At 37.3% G+C, this 22337-nt stretch overlaps 1 protein-coding gene across 1 annotated transcript in view; it reads right to left on the reverse strand.

Moving 5' to 3' along the window:
* Nucleotides 1–22337, reverse strand: part of LRCH2 (leucine rich repeats and calponin homology domain containing 2) — a 150226-nt gene that overhangs the window by 53532 nt on the left and 74357 nt on the right. The window contains exons 11-12 of the mRNA XM_012812883.1: nucleotides 21862–21969; nucleotides 13458–13523 (exon numbers count right to left, since the gene is read on the reverse strand). Of these exons, the coding sequence (XP_012668337.1) occupies nucleotides 13458–13523; nucleotides 21862–21969 (174 nt within the window). The remainder of the gene's footprint in view (nucleotides 1–13457; nucleotides 13524–21861; nucleotides 21970–22337) is intronic.

Consider the following 22337-nt stretch of genomic DNA (forward strand, 5'->3'; position numbering starts at 1 on the left):
CCGGGTCGGCTTCGAACCCACCACCTTAGGTGTATGTGGCTGGCGTCTTAGCTGCTTGAGCCACAGGCGCCGAGCCCTAAGAGAGAAATTTATAGCATTGCAAGCCTTCCTCAAGAGAACAGAAAGAGAGGAAGCCAACAACTTAATGGGTTATCTTGAGCAATTGGAAAAGGAAGAAGATTCCAACCCAAAACCCAGCAAAAGAAAAGAAATAACCAAAATTAGTGCAGAATTAAACGAAATTGAAAACAAAAGAATCATTCAGAAGATCAACGAAACAAAAAGTTAGGTTTTTGAAAAGATTAATAAAATTGATAAATCTTTGGCCAACCTAACCAGAAACAGAAAAGTAAAATCTCTAATATCGTCTATCAGAAACAATAAAGGAGAAATAACAACAGAAAACTCAGAAATTAAAAAAATTCTCAATAATTACTACAAAACTCTTTTCTCAGAACTATGAAAATCTGAAGGAAATGGACCAATACCTGGAAGCATGCCACCTTCCTAGACTCAACCAGAAAGAATTAGAAAATTTGAATAGACCTGTGAAATAGTATCAACTATTCGAAATCTCCAAAAAAGAAAAGTCTAGGACCAGATAGCTTCACATCTGAATTCTATCAACCCTTTAAAGAATTCTATCTGAATTCTATCAACCCTATCAACTAAAACTAAAAGGAACTAGTACCTATATTATACAACCTTTAAGCATAGAAAAAGAAGGAATACTTCCCAATACATTCTATGAAGCAAATATCATCCTGATCCCCAAACCAGGAAAGCATCCAACAAACAAAATTATAGACCAATATCATTAATGAATATTGACGCGAAAATATTCAATAAGATCTTAGCAAACAGAATCCAACAACACATCAAAAAAATTATACACCATGATCAAGTTGGTTTTATTCCAGGGTTACAGGGTTCAGCATACATAAATCTATAAATATAATACATAACATAAATAAAAACAAAGACTATATGATTCTATCATTTGATGCAGAAAAAGCTTTTGATAACATCCAGCATCCTTTCATGATCAGAACACTTAAGAAAATAGACATAGACGGGACATTCTTAAACTAATAGTGGCCATCTACAACAAACCCACAGCCAATACCATATTGAATGGAGTAAAACTGAAAACATTTCCATTCAGATCAGGAATGAGGCAAGGATGCCCATTGTCTCCACTACTATTCAACATAGTAATGGAAGTCTCAGCCATTGCAATCAGGCAAGAGGAGGAGATCAAGGGTCAGAGGAGGAAAAACTCTCACTCTTAGTAGAAGTTATGATCCTATACCTGGAAAATCCCAGGTACTCAACTACAAAACTCTTAGAAGTGATCAAGAAATACAGCAGTGTCTCAGGATACAAAATCAATACTTACAAATCAGTAGCTTTTATGTATGCCAACAATAGTCAAGCAGAAAATATAGTCAAGGACTCTATTCCTTTTACAGTAGTGCCAAAGAAGATGAAACATCTGGGAATTTACCTAACAAAGGACATGAAAGATCTCTACAAAGAGAATTATGAAACTCTGAGAAAAGAAATAGCTGAAGATGTTAACAAATGGAAAAACATACCACACTTGTGGCTGGGAAGAATCAACATTGTTAAAATGTCCATACTACCCACAGCAATCTACAAATTTAATGCAATCCCTATTAAAGCACCACTGCCATACTTTAAAGAGCTTGAAAAAATCGTGCTTTGTTTTACATGGAATCAGAAAAACTTCGAATAACCAATACATTACTCAGAAATAAGAATAAATCAGTAGGTATCACTTTACCAGACTTCAGGCTAAACTATAAACCTCTAGTGATCAAACAGCACGGGACTGGCACAAAAACAGAGAGGTAAATTTATGGAACGGAATAGAAAACCAAGAGATGAACCCAGCTACTTATCATCATTTGATCTTTGACAAGCCTATCAAAAACATTCAGTGGGAGAAAGACTCCCTATTTAACAAATGGTGCTGTGTGAACTGGCTGGTGACCTATAGAAGACTGAAACTGGAACCCCACCTTTCACCATTAACAAAAATTGATTCTCATTGGATAAAAGATTTAAAGTTAAGACATAAAACTATAAAAATACTAGAAGAGAGTATAGGGAAAAACTTGAAGAAATATGCCTGGGAGAATATTTTATAAGGAGGACCCCCCCCAGACAATTGAAGCAACACCAAAAATACATTACTGGGATCTGATCAAACTAAAAAGCTTTTGCACAGCCAAGAGCACAGTAAGTAAAGCAAATAGACAACCTTCAGAATGGGAGAAGATTTTTGCAGGCTATGCTTCCAGCAAAGGTCTGATAAATAGAATATACAGAGAACTCAAACTAATCAATGAGTAAAAAACAAATAACCCCGGGCGGTGCCTGTGGCTCAAAGGGGTAGGGCGCCGGCCCCATATGCCAGAGGTGGTGGGTTCAAACCCAGCCCTGGCCAAAAACTGCAAAAAAACAAAACAAAACAAAAAAAAAAACAAATAACCCATTTCTATGTGGACAAGAGACTTGAACAGAAACTTTTCTTTTGAAGACAGGTGCATGGCATACAAAATATAAGAAAATGCTCTTCATCTTTAATCATCAGAGAAATGAAAATTAAAACCACTTTGAGATATCATCTAAATACGGTACAATTAGCCCACATCACAAAATCCCAAAACTATAGATGTTGGCATGGATGTGGAGAGAAGGGAACACTTCTACACTACTGGTGGGAATGCAAGCTAAAATAACCTTTTTGAAAAGAAGTTTGGAGAATACTCAAGGAACTAAAAGTAGATGCGCAATTCCTCTACTAGGTAGATACCCAGATGATCAAAAATTATTTTGCAACAAAGACATTTGCACCAGGATTTTTACTGCAGCCCAATTCATTATTGCCATGATGTGGAAACAGCCCAAGTGCTCATCGACTCATGAATGGATTAACAAATTGTGGTATGTGTACACCATGAAATACTATGCAGCCATAAAAAGATGGAGACTTCAAATATTTTCTGTCTACCTGGATGGAGCTGGAACATATTCTTTTTAGTAAAGTATCTCAAGAATGGAAGAAGAAGTATTCAGTGTACTCAATACTACTAAGAAATCAATATGTAATCACCTAAACATGCATACAAATGGTAAAACATAACCATACTCCAGAAAGTAGAAGGGCAGAGAAGAGAGATGGGAGGACATTTGGGGAGACCTCACCTAATGTGCATGATATAATGGTACATTTCAAAACTATTAAGAAATGAGTATAGTTGTCTTACTACAATAAGTAAGTAAGCGAGGTGATGGATGTTTTAATCAGTTCAATGTAAGCATTTCACATTGTGTATGAAATCAGTTCACTGAACCCCATAAATGCAAATGCATCAATGTACACAGTTATGATTTAATAAAAAAAATACTGAAAGAAAACTAAAGTGTCAACCTAGAATTTTGTGCGAGCAAAAATAGCCTTCAAAAATGAAGGTGAAATTAAAGATTCTTTTTTTTTTGAGACAGAGCCTCAAGCTGTCCCCCTGGGTAGAGTGCTGTGCCATCACAGCTCACAGCAACCTCCAACTCCTGGGCGCAAGCAATTCTCCTGCCTCCACCTCCCAAGTAGCTGGGACTACAGATGCCCACCACAACACCTGGCTATTCTTTTTTCTTTCTGGTTGCAGCCATCATTGTTGTTTGGCGGGTCCGGGCTGGATTCGAACCTGCCACCTTAGGTGTATGTGGCTGGTGCCTTAGCCACTTGAGCCACAGGTGCCGAGCTGAAATTAAAGATTTTTGAGACACACAAAAGCTAAACGCATTTAACAAAACTAGACTAGTAATAAAAGTAATGTTAGAGTCTCAGTTTTAAGTAGAAGAAAAATGATATATGTGGAAATATGGATCTACACAAAACAATAATGGCACTGGAGATGGTAACTAAGGGGGTAAACACATAAAAGTCATTACCCTGATTATTTAAATGTCTTTAAGAAATAACTTTAAAGTAAAATAAGAACAATATGCTGTGGGCTATGTAACATATATAGTAGTAAAATGAATGAAAATACCATAGGCAAGGAGGAAAGAAATGTAAGTACACTGTTAGAAGATTTTTATATAATACATGAAATGGCATAATTGTACTTGAAAATAGATTGTGATAAGCTAAATATTATACTTTAACCCCTAACACAACCACTAACATAACAAAACATTGTAACTAATAAGCCCACAAAAGAGGTATAAACAGGAATTTCAATATATAATTCAAAAGATGTCAGAAAAAGAAGAAAAATGGATTTAAAAAAAGATAGGATAGAAAGAAAACATATGTACATTACAGCAAAGTTGTAGATTTAAATTCAAAATCTAGTTAATTACAAAATATAAATGATTTTTAACACAGAAATTAAATGGAAGATTGTCAGATTAAATGGAAAGGAAGATATGGCCATATGCTAACTACAAGACATGTACTTTCTTTAAAGAACACAAAAAAGTTAAAAATCAAAAGATGAGGGGAAAGGCTCAGTGCCTGTAGCTCAGCGGCTAGGGTGCCAGCCACAAACACTGAGGCTGGTGGGTTTGAACCCGGCCCGGGCCAGCTAAACAACATTGACAACTACAACAATAACAACAATAAAAAACAGCTGGGCATTGTGGCAGGCACCTGTAGTCCCAGCTACATGGGAGGCTGAGGCAATAGAATGGCTTGAGCCCAAGAGTTTGAGGTTGCAGTAAGCTATGACGTCACAGCACTCTACCAAGGGCGATGTAGTGAGATGCTGTCTCAAAAAAAAAAAAAAGTGGGAAAAAACGTATCACGCTAACACGAAACAAAAGAAAACTGCAGTGACTGTATCAACATCAAAAGAATTTACTTCAGACCAAAGAATAATATTAGGAATTCAAAAAATAGTTATTTCATAATAACAAAGGTGTAAATTCACCCAGAGGACACTGTAATACTAATCATTTATGTATCTAATAATAGAGCTTCAGAATATTTGAAGGAAAAATGATAGAACTACAAGGATAAAAGACAAATCTATAATTATTGGAGATTTCGATAACTTTCTCTTAACTGATAGAATAAGGAAACAAAAAAATGTAAGGTATTGAAGATTATCAATCAACTTAAAATAGTTGACATTTATATAATACTCTAACCAAAAACTGCAGAATACATATTTTTTTCAAGTTCCTGTAAGATTTTTATCACACTAGACCATCTTCTGGGCCATATAAAGCTCAGTTTCAACCATCCAATTCATACAAAGTACTTCTGACTACAAGAGATACAAACAAGCAAAACAAACAACCAAATTACAAAAGCAGCAATATAAATGAGCAATAAATACTTAAAATATTGTTCAATATCACTATTTTGATCCATGAAACGCAAAATGAAATAATCTGATATAACTTATTAGGTTGGTAAAGATTAGATAAACTGATAACAAAGTGTTAACAAGCATAGAAGTAAAGATATCCATGTTTTACTTAGGGGAATGCAAACAGATAAAAACTTCTGGAAAAACAGTATATTAAAAGCTTTAAATGTGCATTCATGCTTTAAGTCACCAATAACATGCCTTTAAGCATATAAGAAAATAACACAAACACATAGAATACGTAAAGTTCGTTACAACATATATTTAGATTTGGTAGGTATGAAAAATCATCACAATATAATAAATAAAAACTGCAGATTACTAACAATGTACTTAGTATGATCTTAATTTTGTTAAAAGAAAGTGTAAATTTTTCTATAGTAGTAATGGAGGTGGGATGTACTCACTCATGCCAAAAAGAAAATATCAAAGAATTTAAATTATCTTCTTGTATTTAATGTAGTTAGTCAAAAACTTAAGGCCTCATAATACATCTTAAAATCAGGAAAAAATACCCACAAACCTATTTCCTTTTTGAAAAAAGGAGATGAGAATTATAAGGGGGCTGAGAAAAGGTATGAGAAAGAGGAAAAATAAGGAAACTCATAATAGTAGTAACAGTTCAAAAACTTATAACGTGATGATTTCTATGTGCTAATCACTGTTGTAAGAAATTTACATATATTAACCCATTTCATCCTCACAGTAACCATGGGGTATTGTTATTATTCAAGTTTTACAGATAGCATAAATCAACTTAGATGAAGCTAAAGCACTTCCCCCAAGACACAGATCCAGGACCCAAACTCAGACAGTTTGGTTCTACGAAATTGACCTCTTAACAATTATGCATTATAATCGACTTCTCCACAGGAAAAAGGCAAATATAGAAAGAATCAGAGAACTAACATTTTCTAAGCATTTAGGTAGGTGTCAGGTAGGGATGTCCAAACTATGGCCTGTGGACTGCATGAAGATTATGTGAGGACTTTGTTTATCTGTGGTGGTAGACATCACGAAAATTATCCACAAACCTTTTTACTTTTTTTTTGGGGGGGGGGGCTTATCAACTTTTGTTGGTATTTGTGTATTTAATGTGTGGCTCAAAACCACTCTTCTTCCAATGTCGCTGAGAGAAGACAAAAGGGTGGACACCAAATCAGTGCTTATTTTAAAACTTATACAAAGCCTCATAGCTACTAAGTACTAAAAGTGGGACTCTGACCCAAATAAACTCTTGGCTCTGACTTCAAGGCTCATGGTCTTTCAACTCTACCCTGCTATCTTGTCAGTCAATTTCTCAATAGTTTACCACAACTTTCTTCATGTCTGTAATGTCCCAGGGATCATGCTGATTGCTAGAAGTAGCTAGGAATCTTAGACAGTAGCCTATAGAGATAACTACCGATCCAAAGCTGTCCAGGCATTTCAGGGAGATTGGCCATTCACCTAAAAACTAAGTACCCAGAATTTTTCCAGGCCTCTACTATAAGTGTACGCTTTGCTTAATACCACCAACAGGTAATCATTCCTATTAGTTGTGGATTTGTATATTCAAAGCCCTTTTTTAAAAATATAAACACAAGGGCAGCGCCTATGGCTCAAAGGAGTAGGGTGCCAGCCCCATATACTGGAGGTGGCAGGTTCAAACCTGGCCCTGGCCAAAAACTGGAAAAAATACACACACACACACACACACACACACACACACACACACACACAATATATATATACATTCTCCCAGCTTGCAACACAGTTCCTACCATTCATAATTTCAAACTATTCTCCTAACTCACTCACTCAACAAATATTTATTAAGCACCTAACTATAAGGGCCACACATTGTACTAAGTGGAGGGATACTGCAGAATACAAAATAAAGTCCCTGGTCTTATGAAATTTGCATTGTAGTAAGCCTAGGGTATGCTCAGGTTCTGATAAAAAAAAAAAAAAAGACCATGTGCATTAGTTCATGCCTGTTATCTAAGGCTGGGAGATTGAGACTAGCCTGGGCAACAAAGCAAGACCCCATTTCTACAAAAACTTTTTTTGAAGTAACCAAAGGTGGTGGTGCTTGCCTATTGTCCCAGCTACTCAGGAAGCTAAGGCAGGAGGATTTCTTGAGGTTACAGTGAGCTGTGATCATACCAATGTACTCCAGCCTGGGCAATAGAGATAGACTCTACCTCTGAAAAAGAAAAACATATAGATGTATATATTCAGAATGTCAGAAAGTCTAAGTTCTATAAAGAAAAATAAAGCAAGGGCAACATAGTGAGACTCTGTCTCAAATAAAAAGAGTATAGTTTTAGAAAGCCAAGTTGCCATGCCTATCATACAACTAAGCAGCAGTGTGGAGTGTGCAACAGGGTATACAGCTCTGTGGTGCAAACACTCATGCATATATACAGAAAAAAGCCTAAAAGGAAAAATAAAATGACTTCTCATCATTAAGGAGTAAGATAATGTGTGGTATTTATTTTTCTTCATATTTGTTAAATTTTCCAGTGTTCAACAATAAACCAGAGAAAAAATTATTCTTATAACCAGAGAAAAAATTAATTTTATTTTTTTAATTTTTTTTCCCCTTGAGACAAGAGTCTCACCATGTCGCCCTCGGCAGAGAGCTATGGAGCCACAGCTCACAGCAACCTCACAAGGGATTCTCCTGCCTCAGCCTCTCAAGCAGCTGGGACTACAGGTGCCCACCACAATGCCCGGCCATTTTTTGGTTGCAGTTGTCATCGTTTGGCAGGCCTGGTCTGGATTCGAACCTGCCAATTCCAGTGTATGTGGCTGGCGCCCTAGCTGCTGAGCTATATGCGCCAAGCCTTTCTTTTGTTTTTAAAGAAGAAATTACGTGATTGTGTGGAAAATGAGAAAAGCAATGGTAGTATGAAGGAAAGGCCAAGATTGGATATGATGGTTTTGAGTTTGGGGCAATTATGGTCTTCTCAAGTGAATGTTAGGGACTTGGGGGGAGGGGTGCTTAAGGCGGAAATGAAAAGAACTGAGAGAGAAAGTAAATAACAGAAACTTTTAAGGAAAGCAAAAATGCAAGATAGCACAAACATTCAAAAACAGAGAGAGTGGGTTAAATTCAATTAAAATTCAAGACAGATGAATACTCCTAGACTTGAGTATGAAAAATAATCTTATCCCAGTGCAGTGGCTCACACTGTAATCCTAGCACCCTGGGAAGCCCAGGAAGGTAGGAGGATCACCTGAGCTCAGGAGTTTGAGAACAGTGTGAGGAAGATTGATACCCTATCTCTAAAAGAAAAAAAAAAAAAAACTCACCCTTTAAATCAATTCTGCAAGACTAAGTGAACAAAGGAAGAAGAAAGGTCAATCCTAACAGAGACCAGTAATACAGGGTTCCCCATTCAAGGCTAGACAAGGGGACCTCATTTCCTAGACCTGGACAATTTCATGAAGGGAATGCCCTGCCATTTCCACTCCCAGCTAGAGGTACTGCATTCATTCACTTGTTAACATAACTCATTCACATCGAAAAGGTGTCTCCCAGCTACCAAGCCCTGGCCAAATGTAATTCTCAAGACCATATACCTCTAGACAAATGACCCATGTGGAGACTTCCCACTTGGATCTTTCCTTCTGCCAGAAGTGCTGGTGCTTTTTACTCCTGTATTCCTTTCTAATAAATCCTATCTTACCACTGATCTGTGGTCTATTCTTCGAATCCCTGAGAACAAGGAATTACTCCAGTAAGAAATTCTAGTGACACCAGAACATAGAACACAGAAATGTGAAATCATGCTGGAATACAGAGAGGAGTCTTATTCCTAAAGGCAAAGGGTGACAGCAGGAAGTACACAAGATGAAGCTCTCGAGGGAGGCAGAAACCCACTGGACTTCAACCTTATAGGCTAAGCTAAACATTTTAAGACTCATGCTAAAAGTCATAAAGAGTTACTAGTAAATAATAAGTGGGAGTCAAACAGAAAGACTTGTGTTTTAGAAGCATCCGTCTTTCACAGTGCAGAAGATAGATTTAAAGCTAGACAATGAGAGGTTAAAGACCCGAAGATTATTCCGAGGCGCAAAACAAAAGTAAAACGGAGTCTCTGTTCTGTGTGGGCAACGTGGTCTTTATTCCACCTGGGTGCAGATATGATGAAATCTCCGACGGGAAAAGAATTCCACCCATGGGCTATGGCGAATGGGGATTTAAGGGGTGAGGGTGTGGCAGAGATTGGCGCATTATTTCCTGGGTGGGACATGCAGTTGATCCTTCACAGGTGTCAGTTCTACCTGGGCGGGTCAGTACATTCGATCCTATCATCTCGGTCTTTTTTTTTGTTTGTTTGCAGTTTTTGACCAGGGCAGGGTTTGAACCCACCACTTCTGTTATATGGGGCTGGCGCCCTCCTCCTTGAGTCACAGGCACTGCCCACCATCCTGGTCTTTTTAGTCTATTATAAAGAGGCAGGGTGATGGGCGTGGTGTCTCTTTGACTGTGGGAGGGGCTGCAGGGGCAGGGGAGAATGCAAGGGAGGAGTGGCGTTTACAGGAACATTCTTGCATTCTTGCGTCTTCAATCTGGACTGATTGGTATCCACGTAGGGCGAGGATATGAGCAGTTGTTTTCGAGTGACTGGTTAATAAATCGGGAGATGAGGCGGAGAATTACTGGTCCACAACTGAGAATGAGAAAAATTATAATTAGTGGCCCTATCATAGGAAATAACCAAGGAGGCCATGATTCTAGCACCACAAGGATGGAGCAACCTGAGGGTGCAGTAAATTATCATTAATTCCCACCACCAAGATCTGTTTGTTTTAGAGGGCCTTTAAAGGTGGCAGTGTGGAAAAAGTTCCTCCCATGTTTATTAGAAGAGAGAAGAGAGATTGATTGGCTTACCTTCCACTAGCAAAAATACCCAGAGTTTAGTTTTCCAGGACAGCATCCGGGGGGCATCCTGATTTTCCAGGGATCGTCAGTCTTTTGCAGCTAGGCTCAGGTCAGGAATGTTCACTAGGTCTTGGGAGTGACTATGAAACCTGATCTTCAGAAAGATCTGGGCAGTCAGACTTCCATTGAGGACCTTTCCAGGCTGGACATGGTTTGGGGGGTGGGTTTGGATTTGGGCACTGCTCTGCTCAAAAGCCTGGTTTGCTGCACTTAAAACAAGGTCCCCCAGGGGAGATTTTGTTCTTTCTGAGTGCCCTGAGGAGTTTCAAGAAGTAGCTAGGTTTTGTGGCAGAAGCCAATCAAGAGTTCTGAGAGGCTCTGCAGCACCTTGAAGGCCAGATCAAAGAGACCTAGCCGAGGGGTCTGAGGGCCCTTGTGGAATTTTTGGAGTTCTATAGGAATTTTTGGAGTTCTATCATGTTTCTTTTCTCTCCCAGTTCCACCATTTTTTTTCTACCACCTATGATGGTGGGTGGAAGGCAGTGGAGAGAGAGGAAGATGGGGTGGAATTCCGCTGGTAGGAAATATAAAGGTAGAAAATCTGAGGGTAGGAATGAAGTTGAGGGAGGAGAGGCTGTGGATGGGGAAGAATGGGGAGGTTAGTCCATCAGGTCAAAAGAAGACAATGGCGATGTTTTCCCCAGATGGACCAGGGAAAGCCGGTTTTACCCACGCCAGGAGAATCTGAAAGGGTTCACAAGACAAACACAAAGAAGGAATGCTTCAGAGTATGAGAAATGCCTAACCGTGAGCCATTTATCCAGATTGTACATAGGCCAAATAATATTACAGAAAAAGATGACGTGTTTAGGTTTGAGGTCAGGATAGAGCCGTAATAGGCTTGAGGTGAGCTAAAAGATAGCTTAGAAGTGAAGAAGGGGGAATCCATGAGTGAGTGGTGCCCATATCAAAAACTGGAGGTAGTAAAAAATGAAATTAAAGCAAAGCTGTAAAGATAACTTTTGAGGGGGAAAAAGAGGGATGAAATGGCCAAGGCTGCAGCCAGAGAGGAGTTGGCCTCTGGTGTGGCCGTCAGCTGAAAAAAATGATCCAGACCCCCAGGAGGGCAGTGGATGGGCAAGGCTTCTAAGAGCAGAAGAGATAAGGATCACTGGGAGTGGTCCAGCCCACAGGAGGGCACTGGACCAGAGAGCCTAGCTTGCTGAGGCTGGGGTCAGGGAGAATACGGTCTCCATGTATGACCTTGGTCAAAGAGTGCCTGGCCTGTGTGTGTGACCTTAACCAGCCAAGAAGAATCTAGGCCCAAAGTAGGACACCAAACAGGCAAGCCTGGCTTGTGGAAGTTAGCCCATGACCCCAAAAGACACAGACCTCCAAGAGTGGCCCAGCCCCACAGAGCATTGGATGGGCAAGCCTAACTTGCCAAGGTTAATCCATTACTGGAAGAGACACAGATTACCAGAATTTTTGGCCTAAAATGGGAAGAGGGAAAGGAAGTTTTAAAAGGTGACAAGAGTCTATATGAAGGCTTAAAAGCTCAAAGATGGAAGGAGAGAGAAAGGAAGTTTTAAAAGTTCAGAGAAGGAATTCTAGACAAAGGTTCACCTCATCGTTTAATTAATGAATTTTAGGCAAGGTCAGAGGGTATCCCCTTTCCCTTCATCTCATCGGAACAAGGGTCCCTTTGGTTGGGTCTGATGGGGTATGTTTCAGTCCCCCATGGGGGCTTCTCCCTATCTGAGTCGCGGCACTATGAGAGGTTAAAGACCCAAAGATGAAAAATTACTCTGAGGCGCAAAATGAAAGGAAAACGGAGTCTTGCATTCTGTATGGGCAATGTGGTCTTTATTCCACCTGGTTGCAGGTGGGGTGAAATCCCTGACCAGGAAAGAATTCCACACATGGCTATGATGGATGGGGATTTAAAGGGTCAGGGGTGCAGGGATTGGAGCATTCATTATTTCCTGGGTGGGAGAGGCAGTTGATCCTTCCTGGGCGGGTCAGTTCTACCTGGACGGGTCAGTACATTCGACCCTATCAGACAAAACTGAAGAAAGGAGATATATTTGAGACTGTTACAGTAATCCAGGTGAAAAAGCCTGAACCAGTGCAATTGGCTGGGATAGATCCAAGTAACATTAACAAGCTATAATTTTCTGTGATTGGTTGAAATGGGACAAGTGTGTAAGATAAAGGAGTTTCTATAATTCCAAAGTTGCTGGCATGGATGATAACATAAATAGTGGCACATTCACTAGGGCAGACTATATAAAAGAAATGGGTTTGAGGAAAAATATGTTCAGTTTGGACTGAGATATCTAGGAAAAGACATCCAGTGGGCTGTGTGGATCTGTAAAAAGCTGAGTGTTCTTGCTACCATATGTTAAAACACAGGATTCTAGAATCAGACAACCTGTTTTTGAATCCTGATTCTGTGACTTACTAAATACGTAACCCTTAGCAAGTTTTGAAAAATTTTGAGCCTTGGTTTTCTCATTTGTAAAATGAGGATAACAACAGTTATTGTGAGGATTAAATGAGATAATACATTTAAAGCATTAAGAACAGTACACATATAACATGCATTCGACATGACAAATGTTCATTCTCTGTACTGGTATACTTCCTCCTAGCCTTTGACCTCTTCACATACATAGGACTGACTCAGGAATAGAGTCTAACATAAATTCATACCACCAAAGAATATACAGAAACTTTCAAAGCCTTATAGTTTTCTGGAATCCATATTGTGGACTTATTCTTCCTATAGAAGAATTCAGTAACACTCAATTGAAAAGAAATCAAAATGTATATAACACAGATAATACACACAATGAATGATAAAAAAGCACATTACATTATTTCTGGCAGTAACAATAATGCAATAAGTATTTGCTGAATGAATAAATAAATGAATGATTCTATTATCAAGATAAAATGTATATATAACCATAAAAAGAGATCAGCCTTTTTATTTTGTTTATACCAAAAGTAAGTTTAACTCACGTTTTAACACATTTCCTCTTTAAATTATGCAGTTATATTAAATCTATAACATTTATTCAATCAAAGCCTATATATGAAAATACCACTAACAGATGATCAAATCTCGTTATAAAATCTTACATGTAAAACCTAAGAGACTTTGATACCTTTTTTTGCATTCCACAGTTTGTTTCGGCTTGTTTCTCATAACAGAAGTTGAATGATTAAGAATCCTAGAAGTAAACCAACACATTAATTCCAAAATATATCAAAGATAATATTGTATACACATGATATAAAATATCTCTAAAATAAACTGCATGTGGTCCATGATGATCTGTGCTAGAAAACAATATTTAAATATTATTCACATCAGACCCCTGTAAATGCACTATTTGCTTTTTTGAGACAGAGTCTCAAAAGCTATAGCCCTGCGTTGAGTGTAGCATCACAGCTCACAGCAACCTCAAACTCTCAGGCTTAAGCAATTCTCTTGCCTCAGCCTCCCAAGCAGCTGGGACTACAGGTTTCTTTGTTACAGTTGTCATTGTTGTTTAGCTGGCCAGGGCTGGGTTCGAACCTACCAGCCTCATTGTATGTGGCCAGTGCCCTACCCACTGAGTTAGGGTTGCTACCCCCTGTAAGTACACTGTTTATGAAGGAATGAACATCAACTCTTCCACACATCCTCTTTTATAGACCCTTTGTCAAGGTTTGGCTATCTTCTAGCCATGCTATTATTGCCCTATACATAGCCAAATTTTGACTGAGACAAAAGATAAAGAGATATAGAATATTTTTTAGGTACCATTATTCTTAATTTAGTTTTCCCAGCAAAGCAAATTATACATGTAGGAGGTAGGTTGATGTTATCCATGATCAATACATAATTCTTCTGTCAAAAGCCAAGTAATAGACCTTAATTCTAAATGCAAACCCAACGCTAAAGTTAAATTCTTTAAAAAATAACAAGTTTCTTAAACTTTTAATAACAAAATAAAATTATATTTGAAGAAAACATAAGATAGTAAAATGATGAACCATCATAAAAAAACAAAATTATATTTGAAGAAAACATAAAAGATAGAAAAATAATGATGAACCATCATAAAAGAGCTATTTGTCCATAATTTTAGATAATTGCAAGTATTAATCTCAAAGTCAAAAATAATGAATTATTAATTATGCCTCTTTAATAAAATAACTCTACATATTTAAGAATTCATATTATATGTATGGATGTACCCTAAATTTCAATTTTAAAGTTTAGTGTTATAAGAAGTAAAATATCTGCCTTTTATTCAAAATAAAATCTGTAGGTGTCAATTATCAAAAGAATATAGAAAAGAATTTCAAATTAAAGGTACAGATTAACCAATCGAAAACAAAATATACTAAATGTAAGTTAGTAATTACAGAAATATGGTTAGTATAAAGAAACCAATTTCCATTACCCCAGTTTCCTGACTAGCTAGGATCTACTAGAACCTCACTAGGAAGCAGTGATAGTGAGGTATGAAAGAAAAATATCATATGCAAAAAGGGCACCTTTATTCTTCTTTGTATTGACATACACTAAAATTGCCTTAAATCTTCAAATGCAGAAGAATTAAGGTAATGATATATATTCCACTATTAGAAAAAAACACATTTTAAAAGGGTGTTTTTTTCTTTAAAGGAGACAAGCCAGTAAGTACTTTCCTGAGGGAAATAATCAGAATAATTGCAGGAGGAGGGGATTCAAAATACAATGCCCTTCATTATGATAAATTCTGATTCCTCCCTACATAACATTCATTAGTGTTGTGATTACTAACATGTATGAATCATATTGGAGCAGAAAGAAAAAAAAATTGAGAGCCACTCACCTGTAAAATATATTTTATGTATTTGAGAATTTATCTATGAAAAAATCTGCTACATGCATTAATTGATATTTTATGTTTTACTCTGTGATACTCAAAATAAACATCTAGGCAGCACCTATTGCTTAGTGGATAGGGCGCCAGCCATATACACCCAGGCTGGTGGGTTAAACCCAGCCCTGGCCAGCTAAAACAACAATGACAACTGCAACAAAAAAATAGCCAGGCATTGTGGCAAGTGCCTGTAGTCCCAGCTACTCCAAAGACTGAGGCAAGAGAATCCCATAAGCCCAAGAGTTTGATGCTGTGAGGTGTAGTGTGCCACAGCACTCTACTGAGGTTGACATAGTGAGACTCTGTCTCAAAAAAAGGGGGGGGGGCGCTATGGCTCAAAGGAGTAAGGCGCTGGCCCCATATGCCGGAGGTGGTGGGTTCAAACCCAGCCCCAGCCAAAAACTGCAAAAAATAAAATAAAATAAAACTTTACAATGTTAAAAAAAAAAAAAACCATCTATTAGAAACTATACAATTTGGCTTCATCAATCTGGCCCTTTAATCCTTAAGGCTTCCATAAACTCTAAATATCTTGATGCATATCCTGCTTCTCCGGTCTTCTAGAATAGTTTGTCACTGTATAATGTTCTATAACTTAAAGGCCACCATTTGTATTCACATTTCTGTATTATCACCCAAACCAAGAGATCAGACAAGATGGTTTTGGAGAGGACAGGGAAATCATGAGTAAAAGAAGAAGAAAAGAAAGAAAGGACAGATTTCAAGGATTCAGAGAACTGCCAGCTATTAACAAGCTAGAGACTAATATTATGCTATTATGCTCCTCGAATTCAAATATTCCTATAATGGGGGGGGGAATCACACAACATAGGTAATATACATAATTTCTATAATTCTAAACCAAAACAATAAACTCAAAATCTGATTTTGTTTTCCATGATCCCTAATTATACTTTAATTATAGACTTTCATAATTACTTTGTTATTTAGCTATATCAATACTACTAAGAAGCACATCTTTTCAGGACATACCTAAAAGGAAATAAAATAATTATTAAAAGGAAAAACATAACAGAAAATAATACAAAGTAAATTAACAGGAACAAAGTTGCAATGGGAATCAGGCAACTAACGGTATTTATTGCAAAGGCCCAAATATATTTTAATCCCTTCTTTAGAATTATAACCAAATTTTAAGAAGTCAGTTAAACATGTGTTTATTAAGCCATATAAGAAAATTAATAAGAAAAAGAGCAATAGCCACTTTTTAAATACTAACATACATGAACACATGAACAAAATCAACAAAAATTTTAACAATTGCCTCAGTAATTTACAGATCAGAATTTATTTTTATTTATTTATTGAGACAGAGCCTCAAGCTGTCGCCCTGGGTAGAGTACCCTAGCATCACAGCTCACAGCAACCTCCAACTCCTGGGCTCAAGCGATCCTCCTGCCTCCACCTCCCAAGTAGCTAGGACTACAGGCGCCTGCCACAGTGCCCAGCTATTTTTTGGTTGCAGCCGTCATTATCGTTTGGCAGCCTGGGCTGGATTCAAACCAGCCAGCTCAGGTGTATGTGGCTGGCACCTTAGCCACTTGAGCCACAGGCACCCAGCCCAGATCAAAATTTTTAATTGTCTTTCAACAGAATTTCCATTATTTTATTCTCAAGTTAATATTAAGAATATTCTGATGTTATATTATAAATTTATTCTCAGCTCCTTCCTTGATCTTATTACATACTACAAAATATGCTTTTCTTAAATTTTATTGTGGTAAAAACACTTAACATGAGACCTACTCATTATTTTGATAATGGAATAAAAATTGGTTTTTAAATTATCAATACAAAGTAGGTTAATCTATGTATCTCAATTAGACAAAGAGGGGGCAGTTTTCTAAATAACCAGGCTTCAGACTTTGAACCCTTGAGTTACTGACTTGATGATTTATTTGGTGATCTCATTTCCTACTTATTTTGATTATTACTTCTGTACAATGTTCTTTTTGCTACTTACCTAGGATAGTTTCATCCACCAAGTACTAGCATAAACTTCCCTAAAAATCAATGATATTTTTCTTCTTTGCTATTTATTTTTGTTGAGACAGAGTCTGACCCTATACCCTGAGCAGAGTGCAGTGGTGTCATCATAGCTCACTGCAACTTCAGACTCGGACTATGGACACATCCTGCTGCCTCAGCTTCCTGAGATACTGGGAGTACAGGTGCTCTCTGCAGCACCTGGCTGAATGATATTTTTAAGAATACTATTAACTAAACAAATGACAAAACTGCTGTAAGAAAATCATCACTGACCTCAACTTAAACATACATGACTTCTTGTAGCCAAGAGCTAACACTGCATTTTCCTTCAACTTGTCACTAAAGAACATTTAAGTAATTTAAAGTCAAAATAGGAGTACTGGCTATATTTCCTGGTATATAATCCAGACAAATTATATAGAGTGGTCATAAAGTTCATGTGCAATTTAAGTTCATGAACTTTATGGATACCCTGTAAAGTTCATGAACTTTATGGATACCCTATTTTAATCAAGACTAACAACAAACAAGAAAAATATAATGATAAAGTTAAAACCTAAAAGGAAATGTTACAAATCCTGGTCTGCCATTTTAAATAGCATTTCAGAACCTTCATTAATAAGTGGATATGGGCAGGGCCAGTGGCTCAAAGGAGTAGGGCACCAGCCCCATATACTAGAGGTGGCAAGTTCAAACCCAGGCCTGGCAAAAAACTGCAAAAAGAGAAAAAAAATTAAGTTGGGATATAAAGCACAGTAATACAAAATGAAAAAGACAATCTAAAACTAGAGAAAGTACAAATTATATCAAATCCACTGCAGGATATATCCTAATACTCTTGAATTTGAATGGCTCAAAAAAAAAAAAAATCTAAGTATTGTGATAGTAAACAAAAAAGTTAAATTAACTAAATGAGCAATAGCAACGTATTTTTAGAAGAAAAGAGATCATTTAATGGGTCGGGCACCATAGCTCAGTGGTTAGGGCAACGGCTACATGCTCCGGGGCTGGTGGGTTGGAACTAGCCTGCAAAACAACAACAAAAAAATAGCTGGGCATTGTAGTCCCAGCTACTAGAGAGGCTGAGGTAAGAGAACCGCTTAAGCCCTAGAGTTTGAGGTTGCTGTGAGCTATGACACCAGAGAACTCTACCTAAGGTGACAAAATGGGACTCTATCTCAATTAAAAAAAAAAAAAAAAAGATCATTTAATGGAAAGAACACTAGATTCAGCATGAAAAATTTCTAAGATCCAGTTCAGCCATTAACAGAATTGACTAGGGACCCAACATGAATTCTAAATAGATGATATATTTAAAAAATAAAATATGCTATTCATTCTTGACCAGATTATTATATTTCAATGCCTTTTAAAGTTAGGCATAATTAGTATGTGTATAAAATTAATATCACTGAATATTAATATTTAATCTAGAAAGTTCTAATATCCTTATGAGCTAACATCTATAAAGAATGACCAAGAAGAGAATCAGAAAAAGACAGAAATTACTTTTACATTCATCTTAAAGAATAACAGAAGTTACTTAGGAAAAATATATAATTTTTATCTAAATTAATGAGTTCTATTAGCTCTAAATTTGTTAATTTAATTTTTATGCAATCAATTAACTAAAAACATTAGTGAATACCTACTATGTACAAGGCATAGTGCTGCATGCTATTTTGTACTGATTACAAAACTATCACAAAAACTAAACCTATGAAAAATAACTACTCAGTCCATATTGTATCTAGGCTAGATAAATATTTTAAGTTATATGAATAGATAAAAGAATAAGTCACATTGATAGATGAAAAAATGATATACCAGTAGATATAGAAAATATGGCAATGTTAAAATTTAAAATTATATATTCAAATGCTATTTATAACACCAAGAAAAAAATGGATATTGTGGGTTCTTTAAAAGATAAATATTCTCTTTCCATAATGATAAACACAATTCTTTCATCAGCTAGGTAGAGGAATAGAAACTCAACTAATTTTGTAAGCTCCGCAGAGCAGGTGGTTGCTTGCTTCATCAAACCTCTTAAAGTTTTAAAACATGGAGTGATCAACACTTAGGTTATACTGGAGAGGGAAAAACACACAGTCTCATAAGTAGGCAATTTAAAAGGGCCATTAAAAATGAATCATAGGAAAATATTAGAAGATAAACATCACAGAAAAGGGTGACAGAAAATTCTAATAGAAGAAAAATGTCAACTAGGAATAAGGCTACAATAGATACAGAAGAGATACAGAACAGTGCTGGTTTACAGTATGATTTTTTAAATTTATTTTTTATTAGAGACAGGGTCTCATTCTGTTACCCAGGCCAGAGTACAGTGAGGTGATAAGAGCTCACTGTAACCTTGAAATCCTAGGTTCAGGCTCGGCGCCTGTGGCTCAAGTGGCTAAGGCACCAGCCACATACACCCAAGGTGGTGGGTTTGAATCCAGCCCGGGCCTGCCAAACAACAATGATGGCAGCAACCGAAAAAATAGCTAGGCGTTGTGGAGAGTGCCTGTGGTCCCAGCTACTTGGGATGCAGAGGCAGGAGACTCGCTTGAGCCCAGGAGTTGGAGGTTGCTGTGAGCTGTGAAGCCATAGCACTCTACCCAGGGGGACAGCTTGAGGCTCTGTCTCAAAAAAAAAAAAAGAAAGAAAGAAAGAAAAAAGAAAAAGAAAAGAAAAAAGAAATCCTGGTTCAAGTGATTCTCTCATCCCTCCCAAAAGTAGCTAGGAATATAGGCCCATGACATGTTACTTGGTCTCCTAAAGTGCTAGATTATAGTAGTGAGCCACCATCCCTGGCCTGACTTTTTAAAATGAAGCAGCAATGTAAAGAAGATATTAAATGGCTATTTAGCTTATTAGTCATTTATCCAGATTGCCCCTAAAAATCACATATTTGTCATTTGATATTTTTAAGAGTATTTATCAAAGCACTTTTAAAATATCTTTTTAGAGATAAGGTCTCACTCTGTCACCCAGGCTGGAGTGCAGTGGCCTAATCATAGCTCAGTGTAACCTCAAATTCCCGGGCTCAAGCAACCCTCCTATCTCAGCTTCCTGAGTAGTGGACTACAGGGACCCACCACCACACCCCATCTTCAAGGGCTTATTTAAACAAATCCCAGTATATTTAAGTTTGAAATGTCTCAAAACATAGTCATCCTATTCATAAACATTTTTATTGCTTTGAAGAAGTGAAGCAAAATACTTATTACTTATCCATCTTAAATGTACCCAAATTATTCTCTTAACTTTCTCTAAATAAACAAACTTTAAAAAACTTAGATATACATTATTTCAAAACTATAAATGCAGTACTTTTAGTACATGAAGATGGCAATAATAGCTGACCCACAGCAGCACACAGAAATTTTTCCTGTATTAAAAATGGCCTTGGGCTTGGCGCCCGTGGCTCAAGTGGCTAAGGTGCCAGCCACATACACCTAAAGTGGAGGGTTTGAATCCAGCCCGGGCCCACCAAACAACAATGATGGCTGCAACCAAAAAATAGCCAGGCGTTGTGGCAGGCGCCTGTGGTCCCAGCTACTTGGGAGGCAGAGGCAGGAGACTCGCTTGAGCCCAGGAGTTGGAGGTTGCTGTGAGCTGTGATGCCACAGCACCCTACCCACGGGGACAGCTTGAGGCTCTGTTTCAAAAAAAAAAAAAAGGCCTTGCCTTGATTTCATGTTCATTCATAGAGTCCTTCTCATTGCCAAAGACTTGAATTTGGAGATAGCCTGACCAGGGGCAGAAACGGTCATTGACCAAGAAACAGACCAAAGTGAATCTGACCCTCAAATCATCACACTGATTTACTTAGCCATTATATACTTCAACTCAATTCAAAGGAGTTATACATATCCCAAGTAATTCAGAATGTGACTTAAGAAAAAGTACACTATATACATATGACACGTACCTGGAAAAAATGCTTACAATATAAATAATGCTACTACAATGAATATCAAAGAAAAAATAAGTTATGATTTAACACACAGAAATAAATACGAAAGACCTAAGCAATATTAAATATACTGACTACATACTAATATATGAATGTATTCTATTAGTTGTAAATGTAATTTTACATCTCGGTCATATTTCCTAGTGTCTTTTAATATAGGTCGAATATCTCTTATTTGAAATACTTGGGATCAGAAGTGTTTCAGATTTCAGGTTTTTGGATTAGGGATATTTAATCTGTAGTTAGCCTCTCTCTTTTTTTTTTTTAGACAGAGCCTCAAGCTATCCCCCTGGGTAGAGTATCGTGGCATCACAGCTCACAGCAACCTCCAACTCCAGGGCTCAAGTGAGTCTCATGCCTCTACCTCCCAAGTAGCTGGGACGACAGGCATCCGCCACAATGCCTGGCTATTCTTTGGTTGCAGCCATCACTGTTATTTGGTGGGCCCAGGCTGGATTTGGACCTGCCACCTTAGGTGTATGTGGCTGGCGCCTTAGCTGCTTGAGCCACAGGCACCAAGCCAGTTAGTCTCTTAAAATAGATCTTAAGAGGGCCCTACCATCACTCAAAACTTCATAAACTTTATTTGATAATTTTTAAATAATCAGATTTAATGATTATAGCATTTGCCTGTTCAAATCTCATTACTGAAAAGAATACCTGTTCTTCTGCTCTTGCTGCAATAACTGAGCGGCAATTTTCCTCAAATCAGTTACTTCTTTTAAATCATCATCTTCTTCTTCTGCAAGTAACTGTTCTTTCTCAAGTCTGAAAAGTGACACAAACATGGTTATCCAAAAAGTAAGACAATGTTTTATGCCAGCTTCTAGAAATAGAAACCATTTTTGTTTCTAACATTACATAAAGGCTAAAATCTTTATGTCCTTTGTGTTTAAAATACGAAAATAAGAAATAAGTAATATTTAACTTAGAAAACATGAAATGTAGCATACTGACCATATTAATTATGACTAAAAAATAATGGCAAATTATGTGACCATTTTTAATTTTTGAAATATGTAATGGCCATAGTAATTTAAGAATGTATATTCCCGGGCGGCGCCTGTGGCTCAAAGGAGTAGGGCACCGGCCCCATATGTCAGAGGTGGCAAGTTCAAAACCAGCCCTGGCCAAAA

Source organism: Otolemur garnettii, unplaced genomic scaffold, assembly GCF_000181295.1.
Source record: "Otolemur garnettii isolate 467f Iridium unplaced genomic scaffold, OtoGar3 scaffold00230, whole genome shotgun sequence".
Taxonomy (NCBI): domain Eukaryota; kingdom Metazoa; phylum Chordata; class Mammalia; order Primates; family Galagidae; genus Otolemur; species Otolemur garnettii.